This window comes from Periplaneta americana, chromosome 15, assembly GCF_040183065.1.
Source record: "Periplaneta americana isolate PAMFEO1 chromosome 15, P.americana_PAMFEO1_priV1, whole genome shotgun sequence".
Taxonomy (NCBI): Eukaryota; Metazoa; Arthropoda; class Insecta; order Blattodea; family Blattidae; genus Periplaneta; species Periplaneta americana.
The window spans coordinates 166,803,423-166,821,184 of NC_091131.1; the positions used below are offsets into that span (position 1 = coordinate 166,803,423).

General features: G+C 34.4%; 1 protein-coding gene across 12 annotated transcripts in view; it reads left to right on the plus strand.

Annotated features, from left to right (window-relative positions):
• The window catches only part of LOC138715509 (uncharacterized), a 280,377-nt gene that overhangs the window by 60,073 nt on the left and 202,542 nt on the right, over positions 1 to 17,762 (plus strand). Inside the window, exon 4 of one of the 12 annotated variants that reach the window (XM_069848510.1) lies at positions 85 to 250. The exons of the other annotated variants lie outside the window; for them this stretch is intronic. Coding sequence (XP_069704611.1) covers positions 85 to 130 — 46 coding nt within the window. The 3' untranslated portion in view covers positions 131 to 250. Of the gene's footprint in view, positions 1 to 84; positions 251 to 17,762 lie in introns of those variants that run through there. 12 annotated transcript variants of the gene reach the window in all.

Here is a 17,762-nt window from a genome sequence, read left to right on the forward strand (position 1 = left end):
CAAAATTTATCGTTTTTGAGTTGTGACACTCTTCTTGAAACCGACGATATGTCAACAATGTGTAATTTAGTTTCTTCGTTACAGGGTTATGCGTATCATGGACTATGACCCCTACGCTTTCGGTGAATGAAGCATGTGTGACGCTAAGCTCTCCGACTCCAGTTTTTTCAGTGTGCGTACGAGCTGGATGTATTTACATTAGACTGTATTGTTACATATTTCGATACAATAAAGCTAATTATTTATTCTATTTTAATGTATTATTTATTTCTTTTGGCATATGTTGACCACATGTTAAACCGATACGGTAAGAAGTAGTTTATTCGAAAGCAAGTTGGAACTTCGTAAGTGAAACCAATAACACATCAAAACCCGTTCAATTTCAAACCCTTTCTGTTATCCTGGAGTTTTCTAATGACATATTCTACAGCAAAGTTAAAAAGTGAAGGTGATAGTGCATCTTCTTGCTTTAGCCCACAGTGAATTGGAAACGCATCTGACAGACCTATACGGACTCTGCTGTACGTTTCACTGAGACACATTTTAATTAATCGAACTAGTTTCTTGGGAATACCAAATTCAATAAGAATACCATATAAAACTTCTCTCTTAACCGAGTCATATGCCTTTTTGAAATCTATGAATAACTGATGCACTGTATCCTTATACTCCCATTTTTTCTCCATTATCTGTCTAATACAAAATATCTGATCAATGGTTGATCTATTACGCCTAAAACCACACTGATGATCCCCAGTAATTTCATCTACATATGGAGTTAATCTTCTCAAAAGAATATTCGACAAAATTTTGTACGACGTCAACAAAGTGATATTCCTCGAAAGTTACTACAGTTAGTCTTGTCCCCCTTCTTAAAGATAGGTACGATTATGGACTGCTTCCACTGTTCTGGTACAATTTCCTTTTCCCAAATAGCAGATACATGCTCATAAATTTCGTTAGATAATGTGCTTCCGCCCTCTTGAATTAATTCTGCTGGAATTTTATCGATACCTGGAGACTTATAATTTTTCAGATTTTCTATCGCAATTTCGACTTCAGAAAGTGTGGGTTCGGGTATAAATGGCTCAGCAGTTTGTATTTCAATTTCGTCCCGATCATTTCTATTTGGCCTATGTATTTTTAGTAGTTACCCAAAATAGTTTTTACATCTGTTCAGGATTGAATGAGAGTCTGCAAACAAGCTTTTTTTTTTTTTCCTATTAACGTTAAAAATTTTAATTGAATTCAAAAGATCTTATTTGCTTTTGTTTATGATTAAGTTTCTGTGCTTAAATTGATGAATTAATGTCTTCAGATCATGTGTCTGGACTATAATGTTTATTTTAAAATTTTGAATGTATAATAATTTCTATACTGTTGTCACGCCAGGAGAAGGCGGCTGAAGTACTTAGACGGGGCGGAGGGGAAACAGTCGCGCATGCGCACCGCGCTGTTCACTGCAATATTCCTGTTTCACAAACATCTACTGCAAATGTCTATGAATCTTTGCGACTTTGTGAAAATAATAATGGGGTTTTTACTGTAGTGTTTTATTAGTTTCAACAAGACAATTGTTTTCAGTATACCACAATTCGTGTATTGATTTAGTTATCCTTTGCTTTTCGTGTTAATAGTGTTGATAATAATATAGTTAATAGAATTTATGTTATTGTATACTGTTATTTAGGTTTATAGCAGTTTTTTGTTTATTGTAAATATGTCGACAAAGAGGAAACAAGGATTGACAATCTATAGCGAAGAAAGGAATATTATTAGAAGTGCAAAATAATTCTGTGATGAAAAAAAAAGAACAACAGTGCCTTGGATTCCTCTTACGAAACCTACAGCAAAGGTAGAAAAGTACTCTAATCTATCCACAAGAACAATACAGCGTATAAGGAATGAAATGAAAGACTGCACAGAAGAAAGTGCGTTGTCGACACCTGAGGGAGAAAAAAAATGTAAACGTCCAGACTACCGAAAAGCAAATGTAGATGACTTCGACGGGAGATTGACAAAAAAAGATATAATTGAGAATTTTTATTTGAAAAAGAAAGAGGGCCACCGTCGTAGCTGAGGAGGTAGCGCGTTTGCCTGCTGATCTGCAGTTGTGCTCGGGAGTGAGTTCGATTCCCGTTTGCGCTGACTACCTGGTTGGGTTTTTTCCGAGGTTTTCCCAAGCGGTAGGCGAATGCCAGGTAATCTATGACGAATCCTTGGTTTCATTTCGCCAAATACCATCTCGCCATAATCAATTCAATCGACACTGAAGAAGCTAGTAGTTATTACAATGTCGTTAAATAACAAGTAAAAAAATAGTGCCAAGCTGCAACAAACGTCTACCCTTTTACAAGAGAAAATTGATTTGAAATGAAAGACAACATTAAGACGAATACTGAAGAAAAAGGATTTCAGGTGGAAGAAGTGTGCAGCAGAAAAAAAATTGAGGAAAACACTGTAAATTAGAATACGTGAAGATATCTACAGGAAATAAGAAATCTTAGGAAAGTGGAAAAACCGATTTTGTATCTGGACGAAATGCGGATAGATAGGCCTACCAATTTAACGTTTCCCAAGTGCTGGCAGGATAAAAATGTTACGGGAGTTTTGACTACCGTAAATGTGTCCAGAACACTCATTGTTGTCCATCAGGATGGGGGCTAATGGCTTTGTTGAGAGATTCGAATTAATATACACGGCTGGAACATAAACAGACGATTATCGTGGACAGATCATACTCCAGAAATTTTGAAAAATGTGATAATGATAGTCATAGCGACAGCACCGAAGATGCGGAATCTTTTATGTCTGACTCCGTTCCCTTGTAGCCAAGTAAGTGGACGAAGTTTTCAGGTCAGAGTGTAGCGTGAAGTTCCCCCGTCCCGCCTATCTACTCCCCGCGCCAACTCGTAGCGCGAAGACAGTAACTCATTGTTGAGGAATGGAAGAACTGTTATGTTTCGTTTGTAACAGCCTGTACTCATGTGTTAGAAGTCTGCAGGTGTTCAGGCCGCCACTTGGAGAAATATGAATAACATACTGCACAACAATGCAGAAAAAAGAAAAGTGATCCCGGTATGCCATTCTGGGATTATTATTATTCCTAACATTAGGCTAACACTATTACTATTACACACACATATAAGGATGAACACTGGCAGGAATTCGGTAATGTAGAGTTAACATGACGTTGTATATCAACTCATTACTTGACAGTTCACCAACTAATCAGACTGAACTTTCAAGTCATACGGGATTCAAACTCTTGACCGTGATTTCCACCCAGCTTTGAAATTACACCTTAATAGCAGCGTACTCTGCGATCGAGAATCCAATATTATACGTTAAATGAAACAATAACATTAACAACCGCTATAATGAATATCATACAACTTTGGTCGTCTACACGGCTTTTTTTTCACAAGTTTTTTTTTTCAAACCAAATTACATATTCAATACTTGCTAACAAGGAGGCCTAATTTTTTTTCTCCCCCCCATTTGTGTTTTTGATTTACATAATTACACACCTTAAATTTATGTTTAAAGATTAGAATGTTTTAGATAATATCATATCACAGATTGAAAACGTGAAATAGTGTCTCAGTTTGAGACAAAATAAATTCTGTTGTCTGTTACAGTCGTTATTCAATAACTATAATAATTTATATTTACAATTTATTAAATCTGTCATAGTCTCCTAAATATATCAGACATTATGATAATAAAGCTCCACCTTTTATGTTCACTCTTCATCTGCATTAAGAAATTTTGTGATTTATTGATTTTACCACACCCACGTAAACTCATTTCTTCTTATGAATTTAATTCAGCGGAGCTACCGTGCTGTAGCACGCTTCTAAAATCTGGTAAATAATTCAATTATAAAATTACTTTCCTTTTCGAAAACTGTACTTCAGTCTAAATGGCCCTCATTCTTTTGTAAGCGATATAGTGGGTTAGCGAGGCCGGTCTGCAAGTTTGCATTTTATACACTGTGATGTTGTTCGGCTGCACATTAGCGCATTCTGCACACATAGCTAGTAACTACGTCCTAACCAAAACCGAGCACGCCGAGAATTGCCTACAAGAGTACTGTATTTACGTATCCTTTAGGTAAGCTAAGTGAGGTTAATTGATTGATATTTTACTTAAAGTAATTAGGAACCAGACCAACATTGTCTATTTCATTAAGAGATGAACCATCTTTCGCTGTTATGGGGGATGTCAGTCAAGGATCCTGAAGGAATTTGTTGTGATTTAGAATTGAAAGAGTGTTATTTATATTATTCATTGATTGTGTTCTGTATATTGTTTATTTGATTCAATACTTTTTCGAGCAATCTGGTCAAAATGTTCGTGTTCTGTATAAACAAGCCGTTTTACTGTAGGAATAGTTTTAGAGCGGTAAGAATATGTGTTAGAAATGTAGTTGGCACAGCATTTTTTATTAGCTTAGGCATTTTTCTTGATACACTTTTGACTCCCCGTTGAATGTAGTAATTCTCTCTATTCTTATGATACACGATTCCTCAAAATATTTTATGCACAAACGAGATTTTTTTAAATCTTGCATAATATGTTGGAATATTTCTTCGCCAGACCTTATGACTGTTTTCATTTTTTCGCAGTGAAACTATTGAAGTTCTTCATCTGTATAATTTTATCCGTCGCCCTCGGTAGCGTAGTCGGTGTAGCGCTGGCCTTCTGTGCTCGAGGTTGCGGGTTCGATCCCGGCTCAGGTCGATGACATTTAAGTGTGTTTAAATGCGACAGGCTCATGTCAGTAGATTTACTGGCATGTAAAAGAACTGCTGCGGGACAAAATTCCGGCACACCGGCGACACTGATATAACCTCTGCAGTCGCGAGCGTCGTTAAATAAACCATAATTTATTTTTAATTTTTTTTTTTTAATTTTATCCAATCTAAACACACTACAATGTTAAGGCATTTCCTAATTTTGTACCTCTAAAAGAAAAATATTAATACAGTAATTACATTTCCTTTCTGTATCCACCATGTTGATGACAAAATAGCTTATGAATTCGTAGATATTAATCACTTCACTAAACACTTAAAAAAACCACGTAGTTTCACGCACATAATGCAACAGTAGAACTTCTGCATATATGAAAACTAAGGGAGAAAATAATGCATCACTGTTGTGCAAACCCTTACGAAATTTTCGGCAAAAAAAGAAGTTAATCCATACTTGACAACAATAATGTAATTATCAAGATGAAAACTGAAAGTTATAGCATAAGGTGACATCGTTCTTGCAGCTCTGAGAGGATCAATATTTCTAGTCCGAAACCACCTCTACGGTCAATAGTGATCTTCAAATAATTAATTAGTACCTAATTATTTATTCAGTCATTTCCTGTCATTGTTGTATATGTATATTATTTATACTCTTACTTTCAACTGCCTATTGTACAATATGCTCTGTCTTTGTGGCAGCCTGTTAGTACAGGGAGCTGGGAACTGTTATCGTTTAGATAAATGAATATATATTTTAATTCAAGATCTATTGTTATAACATGTTTATGTGGTGAATAAATATTATAGTCATAGGGTTTACATATTTTGTTGAGATTTTGACAGTATGTTACATTCCTGATACTTAAAGTTATCAACTTATTTCCTATTAATTACAACTATTCACTTGTTCGTTTATTTCACCATAATTATAGGCCTAGCTCCGACTATTACAATATTGGTTCTGTGATGAATTTTCCCCTGGAATACCATTGATTTTTGTTTTTGTTGTGGATATTTTGAAATTTTATTAAAAGTTTTATTTATTTTTTAAGTTTATTTGTTGTAAAAATGTCATGATTAGTATTAATTCTCATGCTTGTTCAGGATTTTATGTCTATAACAATTTATTCACAATTTTAGCTCGTGTAAAAATCAAATGTGGAAAGTCAGAAACGTATTGGAATAAGTTGACGGTTTGCTTCATGTTCAAAATAAGGGCAAGTTCTTTAAACATGCGTTCATTTCAATGTATTGCTTCCTCCTTAATTGACTCTGAGAGAGGCCTATATCAACAAAATTCTTCCAACAGTTTAGAAGAAATTGCTCTGCAGACAATCGGACAATAGTTTAATAGGGTATATAGGTACACCTCCGGAAGTCGAAAAGAAAAATATTTTCTTTTTTCTATTTGTTGAATTGACTTTTGTCATTAGTATGGTAAAAAAATACATCTTTAATACTTTTCGAGTTACATCCTAAAACATAAGACTTTGTCAATTAACTGGGCCACTTAAAAATAGACAATACAGTACTTCTCACCTTTGGTAAGTTTGTCGCTCATTTGTCGTAAATTAAATTTTACAAATACGTTTTCCTCATAACTTTTACATTTTATGAGATAAATTTACGAAATATTGCATGCAAGTGTATTTCATACTGGAGAACAAGCTTTGCCTTTAGCACTGTTTTAAAGTTATTTTCTTCATAAATAATTCTTTATGTGAAAAAGTTAACTTTACCATAAAGGTATCCCCGTATCATGCCATGAAGGCACTTGGGGGCATGATTCATAAAGAAATACAAAAATTACCTTATACAGTATATCTAATAATGACAGGACCTTGTAACACACTCATTGTGGATGAAATATGGGAGAAAGCACATAAAAATATTTAAAATTATAAAAGATATTAGACATGTCTAATATAAAATGTAAATGCTCTTAGGAATAAAAGTCTTTTTCGATTCTAAAAAAATGCTTATGAATTATACCCAAATCCGGCACGATATTATTTCTGAATTGAATTTTACTACGAATTTATAACGAAAGGTATACATATTCCCTAGAAGCAGTTGAAATCTACCGTTAACCTGTGAGAAATTAATGAACACTACGTACGTACTACTACTACTACTACTACTACTACTACTACTACTACTACTACTACTACTACTACTACTACTACCACTACTACTACTACTACTATTACTACTACTATTACTACTACTACTACCACTACTACTACTACTACTACTATTACTACTACTATTACTACTACTACTACTACTACTATTACTACTACTACTATTACTACTACTATTACTACTACTACTACTACTACTACCACTACTACTACTACTACTATTACTACTACTATTACTACTACTACTACTACTACTACTACCACTACTACTACTACTACTACTATTACTACTACTATTACTACTACTACTACTACTACTACCACTACTACTACTACTACTACTACTATTACTACTACTACTACTACTACTACCACTACTACTACTACTACTACTACTATTACTACTACTACTACTACTACCACTACTACTACTACTATTACTACTACTATTACTACTACTACTACTACCACTACTACTACTACTACTACTACTACTATTACTACTACTATTACTACTACTACTATTACTACTACTATTACTACTACTACTACTACTACTACTATTACTACTACTATTACTACTACTACTACTACTACTACTACTACTACTACTACGTATTATACTTCAGAGGTAAACACATGCGTTGGGATCGACAACATTCTATGACCCCTGTCAGCATGCGGTTGTAGGCTACACGATGGGTCGCTCAACACAACCTATTGGTGAACATACATAGTCTAGGGTTGCCAGATTTTGAGATGGGAAATAAGAAACATTTTTCATCCACATTCAATTTACTAGGAAAAACGTTGAGTGTAGGCCTATAAGAAGAGAATTCATTTATTCATAGTTTTCTGCCCAAATGCAGGTCTTTCGCTGTAAACCCAGCATTCTCCAATCTTCCCTATTTTCTGCCTTCCTCTTAGTCTCTGCATATGATCCATATATTTTAATGTAGTCTATCATCTAATATCTTCTTTTGCCTGAACTTTACTCCCTTTCACCATTTCTTCCAGTGCATCCTTCAGTAGACAGTTTCTTCTCAGTCAGTGACCCAACCATATTAATTAATACAATTAATCTTACATTATACACATATAGTGTAACTAGCCGTACCCGTGCGCTCCGCTGCACCTGTTAGAAATAAATGTAAAGTAATTACATATTTAAAATGGGACGTTTGATCCAGGGAACATTCGTGTTTGATAGAAGGATAAATCGTTTAATGTGTTACTTAATTTAAATTGTATTTAAATAATTAAAATGCGATCATTTTGGTCCAAAGAGCACTCGGAAGTTACTGTAATAACATTATAGCATTATGTCCATCTAGAGAAACAACACTTTCCAATGGTGAAATAATAATTAATTATACAAATCGGTTAATTAACTTCCGATATTACTTCATACAAACACAAACATTCTCTGTAGGCTATCTTTCATAGCTTTCGATTGTTGTTGTCCAAGGCCCCTTATAGACGTAGTCATTTGTTTTCATTTCATTACACCGCCATATATGGCATTGTATTTTAATTTTAAAACTCATTTATCTCATTAAATATCAGTCCTATCAAAATTTTGCGAGGAATAAATCTTATTGGAAATCATTTTTAAAGAAACATTTGTTATGTAACATATTTCACAAAAATCAATAATACGCGAGATATTTCGATTTATTTAATTCAGGCCCCCTTATAACCCCCCCCCTTTTAAATAACGTATTTTGAATGACATATAGCCTAAAATCTAAATTACAGCGAACTTAATTTATATTCCAATTTTCATATAAATCGGTTTAGCCATTATCACGTGGAAAGGTAACAAACATACAGACATACAAACAAAAATGTCAAAAAAGCGATTTTCGGTTTCAGGGTGGTTAATTATATATGTTAGGACCAATTATTTTTGGAAAATCGAAAATTACCAGAAAAATTTCGGTTACAGATTTATTATTAGTATAGATTATTTACTACGGCATATAATTATAATTATATTTTGAACTTATTCTTTCGTTGTATTTAACCTTTATTTTACAGTTGAATATGCCGTATTTAACTATAGGCATATAACCAAATCTTCTTGTAAAATTCACTACAGTTTTCATCATTGTTGAATAAAACTATGCAAAAAGTTCATATTTTATAACATTTGCAATTTTTATTCTTTTCATCCTCCCATTTTGTAGCCATTGCCGAAAATAATCGCCGTGAATGGGGAAAAGCGTAGGAAGAACTTTATTACAGATACAATACTTTCCGGTTTTTGTCCACCAGTTTAATCTATATCAGCGGTTCCCAAACTTTTTCAGCCACGGAGCCCTTTTTGAAGCAAAAGTTTCTCGTGGAGCCCAAGAAATTTTTAGTTTTTGGTTATATCTGTCTATGTTTTATGAAGCATATTACACACGATACGTATATGAAAGTATGAATAATAAAATATATTAATAATAATGTGAAAAAGTACTGGAGATAATGTTATTTAAATCTACAAAATGATATAACAACTATTTAAGATATTTAAAAAATGTTACAATGTTGCATGTACACTCGAAGTTAATGTGAAGAATGTGCGTGTTTCTTGCGGCAGAGTTTGTCACTGTCCGTTGTCACAGAAGTGAGTTTGAAGACGTGTGTCTAAATAAGCTCGATTTATTTTTGGAGCCGTGTATCTCGACAAGGCCGATTCAAAGAGATACGTAGTACCAAAAGGCAGTAAGATAAATTTAACTTCTAAACTTAATATCAAAAGATCCTCCCCTAACTGAGCCCAAAATTCCAGAAGTGGTTTGCTTTTAAATGATGCCTGACACCATGTTTATGAGGACCTCATATTCTGCCGCGGTGAGGGCTGCTGGTTTTGATTTTACTGGAAATGGATCTACAAACCAATCATATTTCTTTCGAATCGATTCCTGAGTGTCCCTTGGCAAGTATGAATTCATATTTTGAAGCAAATTATCAAGGTGTTATTTTATTATTGCTATGAATGAGTCATTCATTGTTGTGTTTTTTAATTCTAAGTTTGAAATAAATTCTCGACGCTTTCTATGTAGAACGCTATCTTTTTCTTCAGCGCGGCAATTTTGTCATTAGCATCGAATACAGTCGTCCGTTTACCTTGGATGTGTTGAATTAGTTAATTTAAAAAAAAAAATGTCTGCCAAGTAACATAATTTGCACAACCATTCCTGATCATTCAAATAATCTGGTAGCAAATTGTTTTGGTCATTCGAAAGTAAAGAAACTTCCATTCAAATTTCAAGTAAACGGGATAACGCTTTATCACGCCACAGCTATCACACTTCTATGTGTAATAAAAATAATTTGTGCTAGGCCTATACTTTCCATAACTTTGCACAGAATACTGAGTAGCCTACACTGCAAAGATCGTGCCTTAACAAAGTTGATAATTTTGACGACGTTGTGTAGACTTGCTTTAATAACGCTGGCATTTTTTTTCGTCGCGAGAGCATGTTGGGTAGTACACAATGACTACTTGTGCAGTTTTTTTTAAACTTTCTTGATCCCTGTAACAGCGCCAGAAACAGGACCTACCATGGCCTTTTCGCCATCTGTGCACACGTCAAGGTATCGAGTCTTTAATGAAATTTCAGCACCGCTTGTAGAGGATGGCAATGGCTTGCAGAACAAAATATCTTCATGAAAGGACATGATAATTCGTACCGCACAAACCTCATTAACACAGATAATCCGGCAACGTCCGTGGATTCGTCAAGTTGCAGCAAAAATTTCATTTGACTGATACGGAAAATTATGATATTTTTAACATCGTTTGATAGATTCTGTATTCGATTACGCACAGTATTATTTGATAAAGACACACTGGAGATCAAGTTTGTAGTTGTATCGTCCACCATGCACTTCATTACCGTCACTAATAGTGTTTCATAAGAGTTTCAGCAAGAGTGAGGTTTACCAGCAAGAGCCAGGTCATGACTAATCAAGTACGACGCTTCCAGTGCTTTCTCATTATTTGTCTTTTACATGAGATAAGAATATTGTCTGAACTGCATGGAGTTCGTCAGTTTTTCTTTTAAAGTGCCTAGTCTGTAGTTTCATTTGTGAAGTCAGGATGAGTTTCGAAATGCCGTCTCTAAGCTTGGCAAGGAACATAGAACTACTGGGCAGAACTTTGTTACATATCTCACACTGTGGACGTTCATCAGCTAACTCAGTGAATCTCATGTCCAAATATGAATAACAACATTTTATTTTTTTAATTCCTTTCAATAGGCCTACCTCTACACTATACATTGTAGACTCTGAAGCAGGATCATGTTCAACATAATCCGAACTCAATCTCAAGGAATTGGCATTATCTTCTTTTAAAGTAAGGTTACAGCTGTTATTATGCCCCTTTAAGGTATATGCACACCTTTACATACAAAAAATTTTGTTTTGCATAATTTTGCTCTGTAAAATTTTTATACAATTGAGAATGGTACCAGAAAGAGAATGAAGTGAACAGAGCCCTTGAAATTATGTCTAAATTGTTTATAAAAATTATTTTGTTTATAATTTTGACATACAACCTGAAACATGATAGCTCATGCAGTTTTTAAGATAGAGCCACAGTTTCTTCACTGTTTTATAGCTAAAACTATTCTTTAGTGCCTGATATAGAGCTATTATTTATTTTCATTTACACTAATTAAATATTACCATATATGTAACTTATACTAATATTTTATGTTGCATATCTCATGTAAAAAATCCATAGATAATTATTAACGACATTAACGTTATTTTACTCATTGTCAGGCACTAGGAGACATTTCAAGCTTCAAAATGACACCAATATCGTCTTGGTATCACCATATTTGACTGAGATATCATGTTTAAAAGAATTAAATATTCTCAAATTGCTATTTACAGGAAATGAACCACAAACTTTCAGAGCCTAGAAGACTGCATCATCATATGTCACCCCTTAAGCATCTTCAGGTCGGTCCTATTTCAGCTTCTTTCTGCCTCTCAAATACCCCCTCCCTGTTTCAACTTCAGGTGTTGAATGTTTTTTTTTGGCATTTTTGTCCTTCTTTTCCATTGATGCAACAAATCCTGCGATGGTGCTTGTCTCAGGGTTTATGCTCATCCTCCTCAGAATTTTAATTTCTCCTTTTGGACTGTTATTAAAATGATGTACAACATCACTGACACACAAATTTACAGCTTTATGAACAACAGTAAAAGATTATAAATTACTTCATTATGTAAAAACGTGTTTTCAATCTAATGATCATGCCTTGATATCTATGCATCTATTTTGGGACTAGAAAGAAGTTTATTTTACAAGCAATGTTGGACGATGGGATTGACTGCTACGAGGATCACTCCAAAAGTAATCCACATTATTTATTTAAAAATTACAGTTTTAGCCTACAGCTTTTCTATTTTCATAGAATGTAGATACATCCTTCAGGAACAATACGTAATTTTTCCACATAATCCCCGCATCTTTCAACTGCTTTACTCCACCTTGGAATGAGGGTCTGTATATCTGCACGATAAAAGTCTGAACCAACACGTCTGAGCTACTCTCTGGCGTCCCTCACGGGAACAACTTAAATTAAATTTGAATACAAGGGGGGAGGATGTATCTATGACCTCCATAAATTGCAAAGGTTTAGAATAAAAAATAAATTAAAAAAAATGCTGTGCATTACTTTTGGAGTGATCGTAGAAGTGACCGTAGCTGATGACGCAGAATTTTGGAAAATGGGACTTATCTGAAAAAACATAAGGCATAAATCGAAAATTCTTATATCAAATTAAAGGGAAGAAAATTCTCTATTAAAGTAGTTATATTTTCAAAATTCTAATTTTTCATCATTTTTTGCGTTTTGTGGATGTACATATACCTTAACTGAGCACTGGTTGATAGCTGATGATTCTCGGGTATTACGGAGTCCGTCTTAAGCCACAGTTCCATTTCAACGAAAGTTTAGCTAACACTTCTGCAAACAAATTAACATGCAGGTATGTGTATATGTTTTAGGCAACATAACAGTCAATAGAATGTAGATTCCACATAACACGATTAACAAACGCTGCCTGTTTGGTATATAAAACATAAAATAAATTTCGAGAATCATCGAGTACTTGGCAAGCAAGAAACATTGAGATAGTTCCAGTAACGAGTAGATCTATTATAGGTGCTTCCATCTAGCAAGAAAACTCAAAGTATTTTCTAAGAAAGTATTTTCGCTTGATGAAAGTAGTTTGCGTTTTTCTTGCTAGAGACTAGATGGAAGCAGCAATTTTTGTCATCTTCATAACTGCCGCGGACGGAGCCCCTGAGAATCACTCGCGGAGCCCTTGGGGCTCCGCGGAGCACACTTTGGGAACCGCTGATCTATATAATACACCAATTTTTCTGGTACTGTCATACACAGGCCTACTATTACGCGGCCACCAATCACACTGCAAGTGTGACGTAGGTACTGCGCGCGCGATTTGGAATTTGAAAACGGAACATTTGGCGTACGGTTCAAGACTCGCGCAATAAAACGAGGCAAAACCGTATCGTTCTGGGTAAAACCGTACATCTGGCAACCCCACTTGAATCACTGCGTGCCGGGTAGTCTGGATTCACTTTTATTATGTACTGCAGATGGCGGATATTGATTCTTATGCTGCAGTGACTATATGAAAGACATTGTGGCCATTGAACATATAGTTTCTGATTGGATAGAGCGGTCACGTGGTCCAATCAGCCTTTAAGGTTCTAAATAAATAGTTGGAGTCTGTGTTATTGGTCTTAAAGAAGATAAATTATTTTTGTTATTTATCTTAAAATTAATTTATTGTTTTTGTATATGTTGTCAACTATTCATAAATAAATGTATATACACAAAAATAATCAATTATTTCCATCACCCCAACAAAATGTAGGTCGATTAAACCAAATTAGATTCTTAATTAATCGACCTGAAAAAATCAAGGATTTTCTCCCATATTCAGCTCATTTTGTGGATAAATCTTCAAGGACTTCAAGGTAAGCAAATTTAATTCCTTTAACTTATGAGGATGTAAGCATTTTTGCCAAAATCCACGTAATATTTGTGCTATAGAACAAAAAGATGAAATTATCATAAAGTTGTTGATGTGATTTTATTATTTCCTTTAAAGAATTCAATATTTAAGCAGTCGTATAGATTAAAGTCAGAAATGATGTTAGGTGCCGTAACTCCATTACTTACAGCATTACCGTCTTTTCCAATCATATTTAACAAGTTATGAATCACAAGGTCTTGAAACAAATGTAGGTTAGGCCTAGTGTTCAGGACGTTATTTGAAGATGTATTAAGTACATATGAAAATATGTTTGTAAGTTTTAAAAGCATTGAAAACATAACATTACAATAAAATGATCTATTACTGTTGCAATACATATACATGTCATATATAAACAAATATTTAGGGTGACTTAGTCGGAATCGGGTCAATTTCAAGAATTTGTTTCCCACGGCAAGCATAAATGTTTTCTATCACGTGGTGCCGTCTATCGTCAATCAGTAGAAATTCTTGTATGTGTTTGGCGCCAAAGCTTGCGGTTAATGTTTGTGTTAAAGCTGTAAATAATCGAGGAAAGAAGACATGTAAAAGGTAAGATCTATTTGTAGTTTGTATTTTAAATTATCCTTTTTAATGTTTCCGTTATTGTACAATGAACGTAGTTCAGAATTTCCGTGACTTGTGCATAGAATCAAGTGCATTTCTTATAGCATAAGATATGGCATTCAGAATGGTGCACAGGTTACGTCAGTAGTACCAAACTATGGTTTCTAATGTCACTACATTTCGGGTGAATAGGGTCGTGCAGTGGAGTGAAATTAATATATATCGTTCATAGGTTTTTGTTATTATTGAATTTGACACTAATGTGAATTGTTGCTTAAAGACTAATCTAAACGTTGGTGTATTTTATTTTTAATAAATACAAAGTTGTTAAACGTCATCACGATTTTTATAAATTTTGACCCTATTCAGACTAAGTTACCCTATTTAAAATATTTTTCTTTAAAACACAGTAACCATAACATACTTTACTATCAAATAGAATTTTATCTTATGTTTGAATGTATTTTCTGTCTGTTATGGAGCTATTATATTCTATACTTGTTGCTTAAATACATATAATACAATTATTTCACATGTGACTTTTACTACAAACATGGTTTGGTGTGCAACCTACGGCTATACAGATCGACCCAAGAAGGAATTTTTAACGAAAAAATTCTCTAAGCATCCCAGAAGGAGGAAGGTCCGGAGAACTGAAATCAGACGTGAGGCATGGATTCCTACAGAGAGCTCTGTCCTTTGTGAGGTAGCTACATTCGCAAGAATCCATGAGGGTAAAACCCCGAGTAGATGCAGGATGTTGACATCACGTTTCACACAAGATTGGAAAATTTGTTTGTGCGAGATCGTGCGCATTTGCTTGGTTTCCGCACAAAACCAATCCGCGGAAAGTCTAAAATTCCACATTCAGTATTCCCAATCTAACACACATAACAATTTCCCTCTTCTTACCGCTTAAGTGACATATTGATTTTACTGCTTTAGGCTTTTAACATATTCTTTTTTTGGAAACTTACCACTGCAATTTCAGCTAAATTTCACTGTTAATCATTGTTTTTAAATATTAAAAAAAAATTAAGTAAACTCTACAACTCCACTAAAGTTACTGCATTCGTGATGCAAGTAACATTAAGGAAGCCGTGAAAAAATCAACAAGATTCCAGATGCCAATGTTATTACTGCAATATGTTATATAAATAATATTGTTAAAATATTAAAATGAAAAATAAATCATTACATAACCTTACCGTTTGTTTTAAGTTCGCATTTATAGACTGGGGGTAAAAAAGACAGACGTATATCACGGCCTGCTGGAATATAGTAAACACAGAAAACATTTTAAAGCAACAATGTTGAAGATAGATATTTTTGTTTTGCAAATTTGCCGTCATTGAACAGAAACCAAGATGGAGATTTCATTGCAACTAATTAGAAATTACTTTTTTTGAGGTATGTAATAAACGATCTTCGCACAAAATAATGTACGATACACGAGCGGTATGTTTTCTTTCAGTTCTCGGAAATTAAAAAAGCTCAACTACGTTTCGCTTTTTCAAACTTTTCCTCCAACATGAAAACTTCAACATACCGCTCTTGTAACGCATATTACTATTAGTGTGCCGGTAATGAGATCAAAACAAGTTACTCTCAATGCATCCCAGTTTAAGACTAATATGTGCGTCGCAGTTTCTTAATGATGTGTCAAAGGATAGTTATTATGAGGATGACAGAGAATTTTTAAGTGGCTTTCTAGATGTTTTACAGGAGAAAGGCAAGAAATGCTATATTTGATGAACAATGATCTCATTGACATACTGAAATAGACTACGAGCCTCCACGGTGAATTGAGTCTTATATAATAATTGTGGCTATATGTCTAGTATTAAGAAAACTGTAAAAACTTGTGAAGTGGTTTAGGCACTGGTAGTTTAAAAACATATTTTTGTCATTAGAATGTGCAGAATTTGCACTTAGGCCTTATTATTATTATTATTATTATTATTATTATTATTATTATTATTATTATTATTATTATTATTATTTTTACTGTTTGTAATAATTTAGTTTGTGAATTTTTCTGCAAATTAGGTATAATTTTAATAAACATTGGACTATTGTAAAAGATCTTAACATTGACTTGAAAGCATTTTTTCTAAGTAAACTGCAGAACGTTGACTCAGCTCATACATACTAGGTTCAAAAAGTTCCCGGAATTTGCTAGCATCATAGAAACAACGTACCTTAAACACTATTCTACAGCATTCCCTTCAAAATAGTTGCCTTCCGCAACAACACACTTTTGCCAACGCGTGTAGAGTTCCTGGAAGCAGGCCTGGAAGTCATTTTGTGAAACCCGTCTTAGTGCTCTCGTCGCGTTTGCGATAACCTCTTCAGCATTGAATCTCCGTCCTTTCAGATGACTTTTCAGACGGGGAAACAGAAAGTAATCAGGTGGTGAGAGATCAGGAGAGTATGGTGGGTGATCCAAAGCAGTTATGTTGTGCCTGGCAAGAAAATTCTTTACAATAATTGCGCGATGAGCAGGTGCATTGTCATGCATAAGGAACCAGTTGTTTTCTACCCACTTTTCTGGACGTTTCCTTCTCACTGCGTCCCAAAGGCGACGGAGGGTTTTTACGTACAATTCTTTCGTTACAGTACGACCTTCTGGAATGAACTCATGGTGCATGAGACCCTGAGAGTCGAAGAAAACTTCCAACATAACTTTGCTTTAAGTGTGCTTAAATGCGACAGGCTCATGTCAGTAGATTTACTGGCATGTAAAAGAACTCCTGCGGGACAAAATTCCGGCACATCCTGCGATGCTGATATAACCTCTGCAGTTGCGAGCGTCGTTAAATAAAACATAACATTTAAAATAACTTTGCCTTTGGAAGTGTCCCTAGGAAATTTTTGCTTCCGAGGAGATGTTTTCGATTTCCACTCAGATGACTGTCGTTTAGGGACTGGGTCGTACAAGTAGCACCAGTTTCATTTTGTTTAAGGAATCACCATCTTCATCAGCCATACTGATCATGTCCCCAGCAAAACACAGAACTTGATGTTTGTACTTTACTCTGTGGACATAATTACAAAATGCGACGAACAAACAAAACACTATGATAAACAATTGCCTACAACTCAAAACCAATAATTGCCATTATCAACAAACTTTAAGGAAATGACATCATGAATGTTACCAACAAAACAAATGTATAATATCCCTTGTTATATATTAATACGAAAA